At 39.3% G+C, this 16,616-nt stretch overlaps 1 protein-coding gene across 5 annotated transcripts in view; it reads left to right on the top strand.

The window, feature by feature from the left end:
* Positions 1-16,616, top strand: part of SPIRE1 (spire type actin nucleation factor 1) — a 105,355-nt gene that overhangs the window by 47,351 nt on the left and 41,388 nt on the right. For all 5 annotated transcript variants that reach the window (XM_077352802.1, XM_077352804.1, XM_077352805.1 and 2 more), the window contains exons 4-8: positions 4,253-4,378; positions 9,685-9,765; positions 12,136-12,300; positions 13,350-13,436; positions 15,065-15,194. In XM_077352802.1, coding sequence (XP_077208917.1) covers positions 4,253-4,378; positions 9,685-9,765; positions 12,136-12,300; positions 13,350-13,436; positions 15,065-15,194 — 589 coding nt within the window. The remainder of the gene's footprint in view (positions 1-4,252; positions 4,379-9,684; positions 9,766-12,135; positions 12,301-13,349; positions 13,437-15,064; positions 15,195-16,616) is intronic.

Raw genomic sequence — 16,616 nt, 5'->3', positions numbered from 1 at the left:
AGGATGGGGTTAAAGGTCCACTAGCCAAGCAGGTATAAGGAAAGCTCTCTCTCTCTCTCTGAAAAATAAATACAATTAGTAACAAGGCTCGCACAATTCTCTATTTTATCAAGAGTTTTGGAGGACAGAATAGCAGTTTGCAAAAGTTGCTCCCACAAATGATTTATCCTGCTTCTCTGCTTGTATTACCTTAATTACTGGAACCTAGGTGTTCTTCGTTATTTGAATTTGTGGCCCTGCACCAAATCTTATCTTGCACCTGCAACACTCTGCTGGCTCAGGAGACCCTGAACTAGTAGCAAGGACCTGTTGGAGCTTTGAGGCTTTACCTGCAAAAAATGGAAGCATGCAAATACATCGCTATGTTGGCAGTTGGAAGGCACAGGGATCATCACAAAGTAAGCAAAATGAAACTGCTTACTGAGGTGGCCTAGCCTTTGGCATTCAGACAGCCAAGTTGGAGTGATCAGTTCCAGAGCTGAACTGATCTGTCCATGAGTCCATCAACACCTAGAGCAAACCCCTTTGCTGCCCAACTATGGGCAGCTGGTAAGTTCACTAAGCAGTATGGGGCATTTTTCAGTTTCACTGTCAGCGTAATGATCTACCCAGGCAAATTGGATAAGACAGCAAATAATCTGGACTTCAGGATCAGCAAGTCAATCCTTTCTCTTCATCCCTGAACACAGATTTTGTTGTCCTTAAAAGATTTAGCTCTACTGATTAGAGGCAGTATCTGGAGGGGTGTGTGTGGAAATAACGGTCAATTTGATTGCCTGTGATTGGGAGCCTGCTGCTAAAGGATAGTTTCTTGTAGGTTACCTCTAATTTTAATTAAATATTTTGCTGCTTGTTTCATATTATTTCTGTTTGTTTTTTAATGTGATTCTATTAAAACAGTAATTAGGAATCATTTTACTGTTGTGTATCAGTGTAACTGAATCTGCAACAGGTCTGAGATCCAAGGTTTTTTTCTTTTTATTGTGGAAAATTCCAGTTACTACAAAGTTTTTCCAAGCCTGGTTGTCTTCTGTTCTCCATGCTTCGTAAATACATAATGGAGACCGAGTTGCCAGATCTGGTCTGGAAAATGCCTAGCAGTTTAGGGGAGGTGTCCATGGAAGGGAGAATTGGGATAGGGATTTCACCTAAAATATATGGAATACCATAAAGTTTGCCATCTACAATTGCCATTTTTCCCAGGGGAACTGATCCCTGTATCCTGGCGATCCCTTGTAATTTCAGAAGATCTCCAAGATCTACCAGGAGGTTGGCAAATCTGTGGAGACTTGAAATACAATCTTGTACAGAGTTGTTCTAACTTAAGCCCATAGATTTTAATAGGCTAGGATGAGTAATTCTGCATAGGATTGTATTGTCAGCATTACAGACCCTGGAGCATGACATTTTCCCCTGGTATTAAAATTCTTCAAACTCTCAATAGTTCCTTGGCTACAAATATTATGCAAACAATAATCAGCACCCATGTTTGGTGTAGTGGTTTACGGCAGCTTCTAATCTGGAGAACCAGGTTTGATTCACCATTCTTCCACATGCAGCCAACTGGGTGACCTTGGGCTAGTTACAGTCCTGTTAGAGCTGTTCTCACAGAGCAGTTTGTCTTAGAACTCTCTAAAAGTTTTCATGGCCATTTGCATGATGGTGATGGTGATGGTGATGGTGATGATCCATGGGAGAATTCTCAGAGCCATGCTGAGCAATCCAAGATGGTTCTGGAAGTACATGTAACTGGAACAATTCAGAGGACTCCTGACAAGGATCATATAACCAATCCAATATTGTTTAGGTGACCCCCCAGTCAGAGGGTGTTTTGTCCTGCTTCCTACCTTTTATAATTCAGATACTGTTGTTCTATGGCAGGGGTAGTCAAACTGCAGCCCTCCAGATGTCTATGGACTACAATTGTAGTTCATGGACATCTGGAGGGCCACAGTTTGACTACCCCTGTTCTATGGGATAATTTTTCTAAAGAATGACAGAGCTAGTAATTAAACATATTCTTGACAATTCATAAATTCTCAGTGTATTCTACCAGTTTCTATGATGTTTAATATCTCTTGTAGTCTCACCTGAAGGCTACTGTTAAAAATGTATTAAAATAAAACAATCTGTCATTTTGTCTGTAACTCTTGCTGCCTTTCTAGTGGTCTCTTTGTAGCACAACCATCCAGAATGTGAATTCTTGTGGCCAGTTTACACATTATGCTTTCCTCATCGCTGCCACAGAGAGTTGTAGCCGAAGGCCATTTGCAAGCTCAGGGGGCATCATGCTACAAGTCATGGTGACCATGAGGCAAATGTCATACATAGTTTGGCGCTTAGGTCATTTTGTGGTATGGAAATATGGGAAGCTTAGTTGTATATGGTGGAGGAGGAAAGACTAGAAGAAATTGTAGTTGTGCAGCAGCTGTTGGTAACAAAGAAATAAAGGTATGGAATTGCAGTGCATAACAGCCAAAAGGATAACACTCACTTTAATCATGTATGGCCAGTTTCCATCTCTAGGAACTAAAGTAAGGTGCTTATTTGAAGCTTTTTCTTTGTGCCTCAGACTTCAACTTAGTAAAATGCATTTGGTTCCCCTACTGTAGCAAATCCATGACAAGCATAATCATCCAGTATTTGGAGGGGGGGCTGCTTATTTGGAGTAACATTGATAGTTGGTCTTTTAGATCCCATGGGAATTTTTTGTTCACTAACCAGAAGAAAGAGCGTAGTGATAACAGACTCCCCCCCCCCCAGATGATAATTAGAAGTAGGGAAAGCTTTTATCTTTTGAACCCTGGTCCTACTCAGACTAAGCAGTTGTGGTGCAGGTTTCGTGTCTTTATTTGCAGAATGTTTTTGCAAGAGCCAAGTGAGCTCTGACAGGTCAGTCAGTTGTGAATATTTTGTTGTAAATTGGTTTCATCCTTGATGGAGTACATTCAGAGGAAGCCAGAGATTTTGTTTGATGTCTTCTAAATTGTGATCTCTGAACAGTAGACTGGCCAGATGAGCTTGTCAAATGAGAATGAACCCAGACAGAGCAGTTGGCAAGACTCTTCTGTTTACTTTTCTTTTTTGCTTGCTTTGTTTTGTTTTTTGCCTGCACTCTCTGAAGGTAGATGGAAATGCTGTAATCTTCTTACAGGTCTAAACAGAAAGTGAATGCTACAGCTTGCTTTCAAGGCAGCCCACAAATGATCAGAAAATAAAAGTGTTGCACAGATATTCAATCATGCAGCACTTCCTCCTGCATAATTAGACTCTCAGCTGATTGGCAAAAGCATGCAGTGTGATACTGTCATTGCTTCCCCTTCTTTTAAACTACACTTTTATTTTTTTTCTCAGAAATAAATGAGTCCTAAAATCCATGTGCTTTCTGAATATTATTTCCATATATTTTGACAAGGTTACATTGCCAGCTGTTGTCATACCACTTAAATTGCTGTGCAGAAACCTACTGATTTTGCATATGAGCTGAGTGAAATTCTTGATGTTTGTGAACTTCCATCCTTCCATCCTATTTTTGGCAATTCCTAGAACAAAAGGCCAAAACTTCCAACCAGCCAGTGTTCCCTGGCCCCAAGGAAGTCCATTTGACCTCAACCATGGCCAGAGCCTTTTCTGTCCTGGCTGTTACCGGGTGGAACAAGCTCCCAGAGGAGATCAGGGCCCTAATGGAACTAAAACAGTTCCTCAGGGCCTGCAAAAGGGAGCTCCTCCACCAGGCATTTAGTTTTGGTCGACCGAAACCAAACAACATTGACAGGGCCCCCAAACCGTCTTCCCTTGAACCCATATGCTAACCAACCTGGGTCTGTTAGATTGTTTACTGTTTATTGTTAGAATGTTATTTTCTCTGTTTATTGCTATTACTATTACTGTTACCTTTATTTGATATAGTCACAGAGCTTGAGGTACTGTTCTTTGTTTCTGTTCCATGTGAATTGCCCTGAGCATTAGGGGAAGGCGGCATACAAATGTAATAAAACACATGCTGATGGAGAAGTTAATGGTATTGCAGCACCGGCCATTCTTGGTTAATGCACAATTCTGTAAACCATTTAAAACAATTTCATATCTGCTAGATGACGAAATAAGAAAAACCTTGTCAATGTATGATGCATTTGTGTTTTAATACAAATATAAAATTGTATAAAGTTTCCCTGGTATAGCTTAAAAATTCTGTACAGAGCAAGAATGGTCATGCTTGAGTCACTATAACTGTTCTTATTTTCTTTCCTAGCTCTGTGCTGCTCATCTTCCAACCAGATCAGATGCACCAACTCATTATCAGGCAGTATGTCGGGCGCTGTTTGCAGAAACAATGGAACTGTACACATTCTTGGCCAAAATTAAAAGTGCTAAAGAGGTAAATAATGCAAAACTCACCTGAATGTTGAGTTGGTTTACTTCTAAGGGATATTTCGTGTTTCTGTAAATTATTGTGTATTAAAGGTAAAGGTAAAGATATCCCCTGTGCAAGCACCGAGTCATGTCTGACCCTTAGGGTGACGCCCTCCAGTGTATTCATAGCAGACTCAATAAAGGGTGTATTAGACCCTTGGAAAAGATGTATTTATATTTATATACATGTAGTATATAAATTATGTTACTTTGACAATTTAATAAGCTAATTAAAGAATAAGGAGACCCCATGAGCAGACCCAGTTTAAGGATTTGTGGGGCCTGTAGCACAAGAATCAGATTAAGGATTCATAGGACTTTAGCAGAGCACAACTGGCACCCAATATCTTGCGTACAACTTGTAATTTCAGTTTGTAATAGTAAAAAGGTTACATTTCTAACAAAAATAAAATAAACACCTATAGGAGGGTTGTAGACTCATCAAACAATTTCTTACTGAAAATTTTGAAAGTAAACACCTATAGGAGGGTTGTAGACTCATCAAACAATTTCTTACTGAAAATTTTGAAAGTGCACAATATAATGATAATACATAAAACACAATAGCATTAATACAATCAATAGCTCACTATATACAATTATAAAATAATCACATAGTATTGATTTTACTACTAACAATTTTTTAAAACCCACCCTGTATTTTGTAGACTTAGCAGAGCAAGCCTTCAACCAAACTATTATTTTTTACCGTATTTTGTTCCCCCCCCTCCACATGTAAACATTTTCTTTGAAGAAGAAAATCAGTCAAATCAGAACAAACATTTTTTAAAAGAAAGAGGAAGAAATATTTTCTGTCTATGGCAAAAGCTTTCAAAAGATCTCTGGAGAGAGATTTCTTTTTCTTTACTATCCTTCACAACAGATGTTAACCCCTTTTAGGAGCATTAATTTTTCAGGGAGAATTCATAACCTCTTTTAGCTGTTAGGCTTGCAGGGATAAGGAGTAAGTAAAATTCTTCGATCTAACTACTGATCCTGGTTGATGCTATGCTGAGAACCTAGCTGGAATTGCCTATGATAAAATATGCACTCAGATATTATTTATAATGGTCTCAGTAATATATTACAAACCATCTGTCTCATCCTGAACTGGGTCAAGAGAGAGCTGATGTAACATTAATGAACAATGGGAAATCCAATGATACTACTCCAGAGAATGAGACAGGATAAGGTAGAAATCGGATGTGTAAACAATTTTGTACAAAACCTTGCATTATCAATGTTATCTCACCTGATCCCATCCTTTGCCATTTCTCCGCCATCATCACCATGATTGTGGTTCAGTTTTTCCACACATTGCTTCTCATTTGCTGATCATACTATAAACATGTAGGGTGCTATGCTACAAACTGCAAGTACCTTGCTGTTCCCTACCCATTGCCTGCTCGTGAAACCTAAAACACTGTTGTAGAGGACTATCATGCACAATATAACAGGAAGCATGCAGGGCTCTGATGGACAGAATTGAGTGAAACCACACATGGTCATCTTTGCAGAACTAGCAAGATCTTCATGCCATTGGTCAGTTTCGGTTTAATTTCTGTGAAAAAACACTTGCATAATTTTATGGTTGGGGGGTCACCACAACATGAGGAACTGTATTAAAGGGTTGCGGCATTAGGAAGGTTGAGAACCACTGGCTTAGAAAGATCTACTTTACGGTTTGTGGTATCCTGCCCATGATGCTGGTGCTATGGATCCCCCTTGGTACTTGTAATTGCAACAGAGTCTGTCATCCTCAGAAGAGGAAAATGGTGACAAACTGATTTGGGATATGAAATACATGCCATGGGTCATCTCCTGACACTCACGTCCAATGTACAGACTTGTAATGGCAAAGAATATGCTTCATCATAGTGCCATCCCACTTGTATGAAATAGATGTGTCAATATCAGAAATATGTGGGTCTTTCCCACTCAGTGGTCCTTTATTTATACACGTATCCCAGCATTGTACCCAGCTTGCTGGGGGGTAAACGGTAATGACTGGGGAAGGCACTGGCAAACCACCCTGTATTGAGTCTGCCATGAAAACGCTAGAGGGCGTCACCCCAAGGGTCAGACATGCCCCAGTGCTTGCACAGGGGATACCTTTACCTTTACCCAGCATTGTGTAATCACACAATGTGAAAGTGCCTCCCATACTATCAAATGCATGCAAATGAGGTCTCAGTCTTTGTTTCCTGATGGTCTGAATACAGACGTGTTGAAGACAAAGAGTAATGCTATCTGTTATCCCAACCTTTCTGTGGAAGGTTAGCAGGATTGCCTGAGGATGAGTAAATAGTATGTATTTGTAAACTCAATGGGATCCTGATAGTATAAGACAAAACGCACTTCCCCTAACCCAGAGTTTCAGACTGGGACCATGATCGAAAGAACTTATTCCACATGTAGAAGAAAGCTTTTTTCAAAAGAACAAAATACCAGGCCAATTCTGCATGGGTGGTAAAGGCTGAGAGAGTAATCATATGGAAGCGGGACAAATCCCCACTTCCATACGACATTGCTGCCAGGCCACCGCCATCCTGGGCCTGCTGTGAATCAGGCCACAGAAGCCCCTGGCTAAGGGAATGTGGAATTTTCCAAGTTCCCTTAAGCCCACTGCGGGGGCCAACAGGGCCTGTCCTGTGAGAAGCCCATGTGAACAGGAACAAGCCGGGCCTTCCAAGCCAGGATCCTCCCTGTCCTACAGTGGCCCAGAGGAGGCAAAAAATGCCCTGGTCGGATTTGCGGTGCTTTACCATGCTGCAAAGCAGATGGGCCGTTTATTTTTATTATGCTGGAAGAGGGGATTGCGTTCACCTTCCTGCAAAATAAAAAGAAACATGTGGCCGCTCCCCGTGTGGTAGAACTAATCTTCCACTGCTTTGTTTCCCAGGGGGACTCATTTCAGCGGGACACGAGGTGTCCCGCTGAAATGTGTCCCCCGTGTGGACACAGTGCTGTGGAGCATGCAGCTCTGCAGCAATGCACCACCAGTGATCCAGCACAGCCGCTGCTATGCAGAATCAGCCAGAAAGAACCTTTCAAATGCATGTCACTTTGCATGTTTGAGTTCCTTTGTGCATGCCATTTCATACATATAGTGATTTGCACATCCAGATAAGGAGCTGCATAAGTAATTCAGTGTTTTCTGCATGTGGTGTTCCAGATATTTAAACATACAATTTAAAGTTAAAATTGGAAACACAGTAATTTGTGAAAAAAATCTCAAGAAATAGGGCAAGCCACGGAACACTGTAGTAAATTATGGCTTGGGCAGAAATAGCACTACTAACTTCATTTTCTGGGTAGGTTTTTTCCCCTGTTGTCCTGGCAAGCAATTTATATAATCTTCCATCTGGCAGCTGAGTAAAGCAATACTTTGTCCTATAAGGAAGTTTAGTTATTAGAGGAGTTAAACCATGCTGACTGGCTAAGTAGCAGAGCAATAAAACTAGCTAGATATGAGCCTGTGATTTGCAGTTCTACATAAATCTGAAACAAGTCTTGAGAATTATTGTGAAGTTTATTTTAAATTTCTCTAGTTGTCAGAAGCTATTTCTCTAATTTAAATTTCTTGACTTGTCAGACGGGGTTAAAACACCCCCCTATGTTAAGGGTTAAAATACCCTTCCTTTCATAATTCAATTTATGAATGCACTCAGACACATTCTACTGGTTAAATTTGATACAGAAGGGAAATCGGATATGCAAGAAGTAATTCTAGGCCATTGGAATTTATTGTTGATGTAAACTAATACTAATTGAGCATATTATGGAAGAATGTATAACTGGTCATACAGCTTGTATATTGGTTGGGAGTGTGGACTTCTAATCTGGCGAGCTGGGTTTGATTCCCCGCTCCTCCACATGCTGCCAGCTGGGTGACCTTGGGCTTGTGACAGCACTTGGGACAGCACTGATGAAGCTGCTCTGACCATAGAATCATAGAGTTGGAAGGGGCCATACTGGCCATCTAGTCCAACCCCCTGCTCAACGCAGGATCAGCCCTAAGCATCCAAGAAAAGTGTGTATCCAACCTTTGCTTGAAGACTGCCAATGAGGGGGAGTTCACCAAGCAATAATATGAGGGCTCTCTCAACCTCACTCACCTTTCAGGGTGTCTGTTGTGGGGGGAGGAAAGGGAAGGGGATTGTAAACCGCTTTGAGACTCCTTCGGGTAGAGAAATGTGGCATATAAGAAACAACTCTTCTTCATCATCTATTGTATATTTTATTCTCAGTTTATCTTATTATTTTTACTCATTTATATGCAGACATTATCTTTTATATGCAAGTAAAGGTTTTGAAGTTGAATTAGAATTCTTTCCTTAAGTAGGTCTACTTACAATACATGAAAATATCCATTTAGATTATTTTGTATTCGTTGTCCATTTTAATGGGGTTTTACTGGGGTTTTTATTGGATGTCTGTAACCCGCCAGGCTCAGGGGTGGTAGGTAATAAATCGAAGAAATCGTAGAAAATTAGCATTTGGCCATTACTGTTCTGTTTTAAAATATAGCCCTTTGAATTTTACAGAATTGTTTTTAATTGCATAATTTGAGGTTGATAAATGTTTAAAATAACCAGCTTATCCAATAGATGCATAATAGTTTTGTATTGTATAAACAGAAACATATAACCATTTAGGAATGCCATGTATAATTTTGAATCTCCTAACATAAATTGAAGTGTTTTAGTAAGTAGGCATTTAAATTGGTCAAGACCAAGCATCCATTTTAAAATGCAGTCTCATGCAATATACGAATGATCATTTAATTAAATACTGAATTAGGGATGTCAGAATTTAGAAAAGGCAATGTTTCCAAACTACCAAGCTGGTTTATATTATAATTCATTAATGAGATGGAACTAGAGGTGGTTACATTACGAGAATGTGCGCAGTTACCTTATGCAAAGGCATCTGAGTATGGGTCCCCTGCATGCACCAAAGTCAGACCAACAAATAATCTATGCACACCAGGCTACTTTTCTGTGAAAATCTCTCTGCTGGTTTGTAACACACACCAATTGTGTGTGTGTGTTTTAATATATGTTTAGGTGTTTATAGATTATCAGTATTCATGTTTTATCTTAAAATGTACAGTGTATATTATTTCAGATTTTCTTTATGACTCTCAGAAGTAATAAATATTAGAAGAATGTGCCAGTTAATGCAATTAAATGTCAATTCTTCTTTCTTCTTACATTGATGGCACTATTTCTTGTCTATTTAAATATTTACATTTTCTTTAATTGGTAGAATCTGAAGAAGATTCAAGAAATGGATAGAGAAGCGAGTGATGAATCCACAGATCTTGATGAATTAAAAAATGCTGATTGGGTAAGATTTCCTTAAACCATTATTCTGACAAAATATATAAATACTGTGTGCTACTTTATTATTGTTAAGTTGAGCTATATTTTATGGTCTGTACAGGTTTGGCTCATTTTATAGAAGAATTTGACTTTTTAAAAAATGTTGATTGGGACCATGCTGCAAAAGGCCAAGGAATCTTGGCCTTTCCCCAGACTTTTCAGGTACTGAAACAGAGCATTTGATGCTTGAAAAGATGTGATGGTGGGGAAACAACATCAACTTGTCTTCCTGTGATATAAGCTCAATCAGGGGCAGGCCCTCATGGTATTTTTAAATGGTCAAATTATTTTTGTAAAATGCTGTCAGCCACAGTTCAGACCTGAGGCTGCTGGAACATGTAGTTAGGCTATGAATCTCCCTTCTCCTATGAAAGCATCTGTTGTTTTGCAGCCTAAAAATACTTCAAGACAACAGAGAAATATCAGATATTCCAAAGCCCCATCTTTATTATGTATTTTACCCATACAGGCAAAGGTTTTTTCATAGCTAAGTTTCAAGGAGTAGCTGTATTGGTCTGCCGTAGAAAATTTAGATCAGGGATTCTCGAACAGGAATCCGGGGACCCATGAGGATGTGCAGGAGCTCCAGAGTGGGACCGCAATCTTTCCCCTCCTGCCTTGAGAGCCAGCTTGGTGTAGTGGTTAGAAAAGGCTGATCCAGATTTATGTCCAGTAGTAATTTAGAGATTAGTAAGATTTTGGAAATATAAACTTTTGAGAGTCAGAACTGACAAAGGGAACTTTGACTCAAAAGCTTATACCCTGAAAATTTTGTTGTTCTCTAAGGTGCTACTGTACTGTTTCATTGTTAAGACTCATCATCTGAAGTTTGTAACATCTATATAATTTAGCGCCACTAAAGAATAGAATTTCTATAAGTAACAAAGTAGTATGGAGAATGATTATTGGTGGGAGAATCTTCTACCAAATTCAGAGTATGTGTGGATTTGGCAAACATAAGTGCTGAAAATAAATAATATTCTTAGGGGCTTTTCGCACACCTTCAAAATCGCACAATGGTTGCCAATTGAAAACGCTACTGATTTGCCATTATGCACGTCGTTGACAATCTGCCACACACCTGAAACCGATCCGCAAAAAGCGCTTCCTTGTAGCGCTTTCAGGGAAATCCCCAAAAGTGGATTCACCCTCCGGAAAGCGCTACACTCCTGCAACCAATCTGCAACACTAGCGGGAAAGTTCTGTGCATTACCATTGTTGTGGTTTCTACAAAGTCCCTCCCCCTGGCTCTCTCCTCTGATCTTCCGGCGAAGCGATCGCCATTTTTTTTTCTCCGAGCGAGCGAAGTTCAACCCACCAGCAAGCCTTCCCTGGCTTCAGTCCCTCCCCAGAGCTGTTTATTCACTAAGCACAAACAACAGACAAGCCCATTTGCTGATGTATTTTCCCTTTATTTTTTACACTGTTTTCGGCCGAAAATTGGGCCCGTGAGGGGGGGGATTTTTTTTTTTCACTTGGGGGGAGCGTGGCAATGATGAAACGACAGCTCAAACACACCTGCCAGCTGATGGGTCTCTCCGTTGCAACGAATCAACACATATTCGTTGCAATGGGTGTGTTTAAAAAAAAAAAAACCTTTCTTAAAGGGAAAGGGGCTGTTTGGGAGCATGCTAACGGCTGCCCATTGGCTGCTTGACGGCCAGGGGCGGGACGAGCTTGGCAATAGCGCTTCCTGTCTAGCGATTTTTGCTGAGACCGGAAGCTTGTGGGAAACGATAGAAACGCAACTGGATTCCACTACAAAGTCAGGTATGCATAATGACGAATTGCACTATTTTAAATGGCGATTTTTCGTTTAGCAAACAATTTGCTACAAGGATCCCGGTGCGGAAAGCCCCATAATATTTGAGTAATCAAGAAATTTATATTCAAAGTTTCTAGAATAAAGTGGTCAAATAAATTAATTCATGCAGGTGTAGCTACTTGTCTATAGATATACAGTATTTGCTGGCGTATAAGACTACTTTTCCCCCCCTGAAAAACATGCCTCCAAGTGGAGGGGTCGTCCTATATGCCGAGTGCACTTCAGTTGGGGTAGACATAGCTGCCCATAGTGGCCCATAGTATTGTAATGTAATGTAACAAACACTATATTTTGAATGGAAATGTTGGGGGGTCGTCTTATACGCCGGCAAATACGGTATATTGAAGGCCATAATTCTCTTTCTGTTTACCTTTTTATTTTTTTTTTTGTATGTGATTGAGTTAGTGATCTTTCATCAAGTTTCAGTCATCTTCTGATATGCTGGGTAGGCTGTCTGAATAGGCCAGTGTTACCCTAAACATTTGAAAATATTCCTTCTTGATTTTTCAGGCCCGATTTTGGGTGCAAGTTATGCGAGATTTGCGCAATGGTGTGAAACTGAAGAAAGTTCAAGAACGGCAATTCAACCCTCTTCCAATAGAGTATCAGCTTACTCCATATGAGATGCTAATGGATGATATTCGATCAAAACGCTATACTTTAAGGAAGGTTATGGTAAGTCATAAGAATACAAAGAAAGAAAGAAAAGTCTGAGTATTTCAGTAGAAGTCAAATGTATTTTTTCTCATAAACCAAAGGAAGCTAGTTACATAGGTCGGGGATCTAAATTTTTCTTCAGATGAGCCTAGGAGATTAACTATCAGTTTTCTATCAGCAAAATGTTGTGCCACATCACCAGTTACCTTCAAAACTCTTCTCAAATCTGGTTGCCCTGTAACATGGTCATATGCTGTTGTGTGGAACTATTTCCATACATCTTTAGAAATGAATATGTATAGGGACCAAGCTGACATCTAGGTCTTGCAGGGCTTATGTCTCTACTGGGTGGTCCATCACATTGGTGAGAAGTTTTTTCTAAATTGGGGGGAGGGAGCCTGTTCAAAAGCAAGGAAAGGCCTGGTAACTAAGGCCTGTGAGTCAAAAAATATCTTTATCCAGGAGAGAATGAAGGTCTTTGATAATACACTGAGTTACTTTAAGATGTAAACTGTGAGTGACTAGTGGTTACCTCCTTTTGTTCTGTCTTGTACTAGGCCAGCTCTGAGTCCCACACCATTACCGTATGGAGAACACAAGGCCACACTCCCACCTGGTATTCAGTCTGGGGCTAGTTGCCCCAAGTCTTCCCATGACTGTATGGGGTAGCATTTATCCCCCTTTCACCTGTCTGCCCTGGATTTTTGCACAGGACTGATATATGCCCTGTTGAAGCCCGGGGTATCTGTGTTCCCTTTCTACAGGCCAACTGAGGGCCTGAGTTGCGCTAGGCCTAGGACCACCCCAGACCAGGACCGCTTCCATCTGGAAGTAGGAATTCTCCCCGAACCCCAACAGGCCAGTGAAGCCAGCCAAATGCCTCATGCAGAAGTGATCCCACTCTGGTTTTGTTGACAGAAGCAAAATGTTCTGTCTTTGATATTTTTAATTTGTTGAGAATATTGTTACATTTCAGCAATCATTAATGTTTTAGAATGTATAATCCAGCTTGGACTGCCAGGTAGTGTCTATGTTCAGTCAAAATGTTAAGCATTTTCTTTTTGCAGGTCAATGGAGATATACCTCCACGATTAAAAAAGAGTGCCCATGAAATAATATTGGACTTCATCCGATCTCGACCACCATTAAATCCAGTATGTAATCCAATATGTTCTTTATTAGATATGTGTGTTTGTAAAGTACCATCAAGTTGCAGCTCACTGGTCCTCAGTTTTGTTGGTTTGGTTTTGTGTATATAATTTTCCCTTGTCAACATTTGTTGTGTTGTTTCTTTCCCCAGGTCCCATACTTACCCCCCCCCTTATGTGTCCCATTTGTCACCTGGCTGCCTCTCCCTTAATTCCTTATACTTGTATTGTGCAGGCAGCTATGCCCATCCAAATGTGCTGTCCTCCCTTATATTAGCAATAAGCACTAACTTTGATCTAAGCTTTGAGAAAACTTGTTGAATTGCTGGATCATCGTGACAGACCTGATTGTCTTTTATTCCCTGTTGACTACACCCCCCCACACCCACACATATACCCTCCTCACTACTTTAATAACAGATAGTTTATATTTGTATCCATGTCTCTGGGAATCAGGAAGAGAGAGGCTGAAAGTCACTGTTTAATCCTTCTTCCTACCCTGGTTTTCTGTGCCCTACTTATTCCCTATCTGTCAAAATACAAAAGAGAATTTAATTTCCAAATGGGGTTTACAGAAATTACAGACATATAAAGACCACTGGGGAATAAAAAAGGGATCAAGTTGTGTTAAAACTGATATATTAAATCTGATCTATTTCAGAACCAGTGAGGTTTTTTGTACCATACTGTTCATACTGTCCATCTTTAATTTTGGATATTCAGAATCGAGTTTATCGTCGTTATTAAGTGATTTTTTTCTTTGGTACAATGATAACTTTTATCCTGTTGTACATTTTAAGTTTGCATTCTGATATCTGCATCCATTTTGATACGATAAGCAGATACAATTAAAAAGTTGTGAATATGGCTGAACTTAGGATGGGATATAGCATCTGTAGCGAGTAAGAAATCCGAAAACCTTGTTAAGACATGTAGTGGTGGGAAGAGTACTGAATTTATTGATTAACCCTAATACAGTAGTTTAGGATTGAATTCCCTTTTGAGATTATTTTGTAGAATAGTGACATTTAGTTTAGCAGTAGAATACTATAGATTGTTATTACAGTGTTCAAATGCTGTCACTTGGACCAGGTGGGTTGATTGGGCTTGTAATTTTTGAGGATTTTATTGTACTAGGGGTTTTATGTGTTTTATTGTATGTGAGCCTTGCGGGAGCGGCAGGCTATAAATCCAAATAATAATAATAATAATAATAATAATAATAATAATAATAATAATAATAATAATAATAATAATAATAATAATAATAATAATAATTTGTGCCCACTTATATTTTTCTGTTTGTGCAATGCACAGAATAGAAAGGCATTGTTTGTACATAATGACATATATTATATTGGTGTGCAAGTCAATGAATCCAAGACTGTACAGCTAATGTTATTAAGTCCTATGTATTGCTTGCGCATAAATGAGGACAAATAAGAGTAAAAAGAAATTTATAGAAATCATAATGGCCAAAATCTGCAACTGAGAAGCTTCTTTTGATGACTTAGGAAAAATACATAGTAATCTGTTCTATTTTATTTATCGCACCATGATAATTTTACTGAAAATCTCTTTTGTGACATCCCCGTTATGCATCCATTTTCTCCTTTTGTATTAATATTCTCAAGGCTTCTGCAAGGAAACTAAAACCAACCCCGCCACGACCACGTAGCCTCCATGAAAGAATACTGGAAGAAATCAAATCTGAAAGAAAGCTGAGGCCAGTCTCTCCTGATGAGATTAGGCGCAGCAGATTAGGTTAGTATTTTGCTTTTGATGCTGTAGTTCTGTACTTATATGGTTATTCCTTGTTGATAAGAAATGTGCGCTTGTAACTGTCCCACTTTTTAGTCTTGGTTCTTTGTTGACCTATAGACTTGTCTGCAGATAGCAGTTTTATTATGGAAATTTATTTCAGCTTCGTATTTTGGTTTACTCCAGAAAATTAATGAATGTTGCAACAGTTTCTTTTTAGCATTTACACCATGTTCAGATGTAATAATGTTATATTTGAGAAAGATACTGCTCACTGCACTGTAATATTATTGTTATTACTTTTATTGCTGTTGCTATTATCTGATGCTATTCATTGAACCATATTGTACCTGTCTTGTGACTTCCATGTTCTCTGTAAACCACCCTGAACTGCAAGGGAAGGGTAGTATATAATATAAATATACAATAAGTAAATAACATTGAAGACAGGTGTATGCTGCTGCACTCAAGGTAGGGATAATCCCAACATCTAAAAAAAATAAAAGCAAAGGTTCAGAAAACAATGGAACATTGTCGCAAGGCATCCTTGATGTAATTTATTTATTAAGTTTGTATATTGCCCCTCCTCACGAATGGGCTATCATGGACTGGATGGAGGTACTTTTGTAAGTGCCTTGATGTAATGAGTCCTGCTTCTGTGATCTGTCTCGAACATGTATGGAGCGAAATGTGTGGTTCACCTGCTTCAAATGTTTGCTTGCCCAGAGATCATTGTTAAGCAAAAAGTATAGAACCTAGCTACATTCTTGTCTAAACTAGCACCTTTCTCTTTCTGGAAATTCCTTACTTTGTAAAGTGAGTTGGTTTTTCTACTGGAAATGTCTGTTTCTGATAGCTTTGTACCTATAGGTAAAATTTAAATAGCCTACTTGTGCCCTTGTGGACCGATACCTGACTCTTTTTGACGTGTCATTCGTCACAATTCTGTTTGCCAAAGTTTCTATTACAAAGGGGAATATTAAAAAAAAAAACATTTGAGGACGGTAGTGATGAGACATTGGGATAGAACAGTGCATAAGGTATATTAAAATACAGTTTGCAATAATAAACCTAGGAAGAGGTCTGGAAAAAGCAAAACAAGAGGTAATGTTTTGAAACTTAGAGAACGACCATTCTGTTTCTTATGAATAAGGTGGCTACCTCTTCCTCCACTGGAGGACATAACAGGTTTATTTTAAAACCATAAAAGAGCTAGATCTCAAAGGTAACAGAATTTTCAGTGGAAAAGCACAGCAGTTAAATGCTCACATTTAACAGATATAGACAGACCTGGTTTACAGACAGATAACAGTTATATTACTTTGGCAAAGTCAAGTTACTGCTATAACTAGTACTAATCAGTCACTTAATGCCAACAGTTGGGCAAGTGGTGTACAGTACAAAGAAGTGGCATTATTCCCATCC

This window comes from Paroedura picta, chromosome 9, assembly GCF_049243985.1.
Source record: "Paroedura picta isolate Pp20150507F chromosome 9, Ppicta_v3.0, whole genome shotgun sequence".
NCBI lineage: Eukaryota > Metazoa > Chordata > Lepidosauria > Squamata > Gekkonidae > Paroedura > Paroedura picta.
This window is presented reverse-complemented; position numbering and strand designations above follow the sequence as displayed.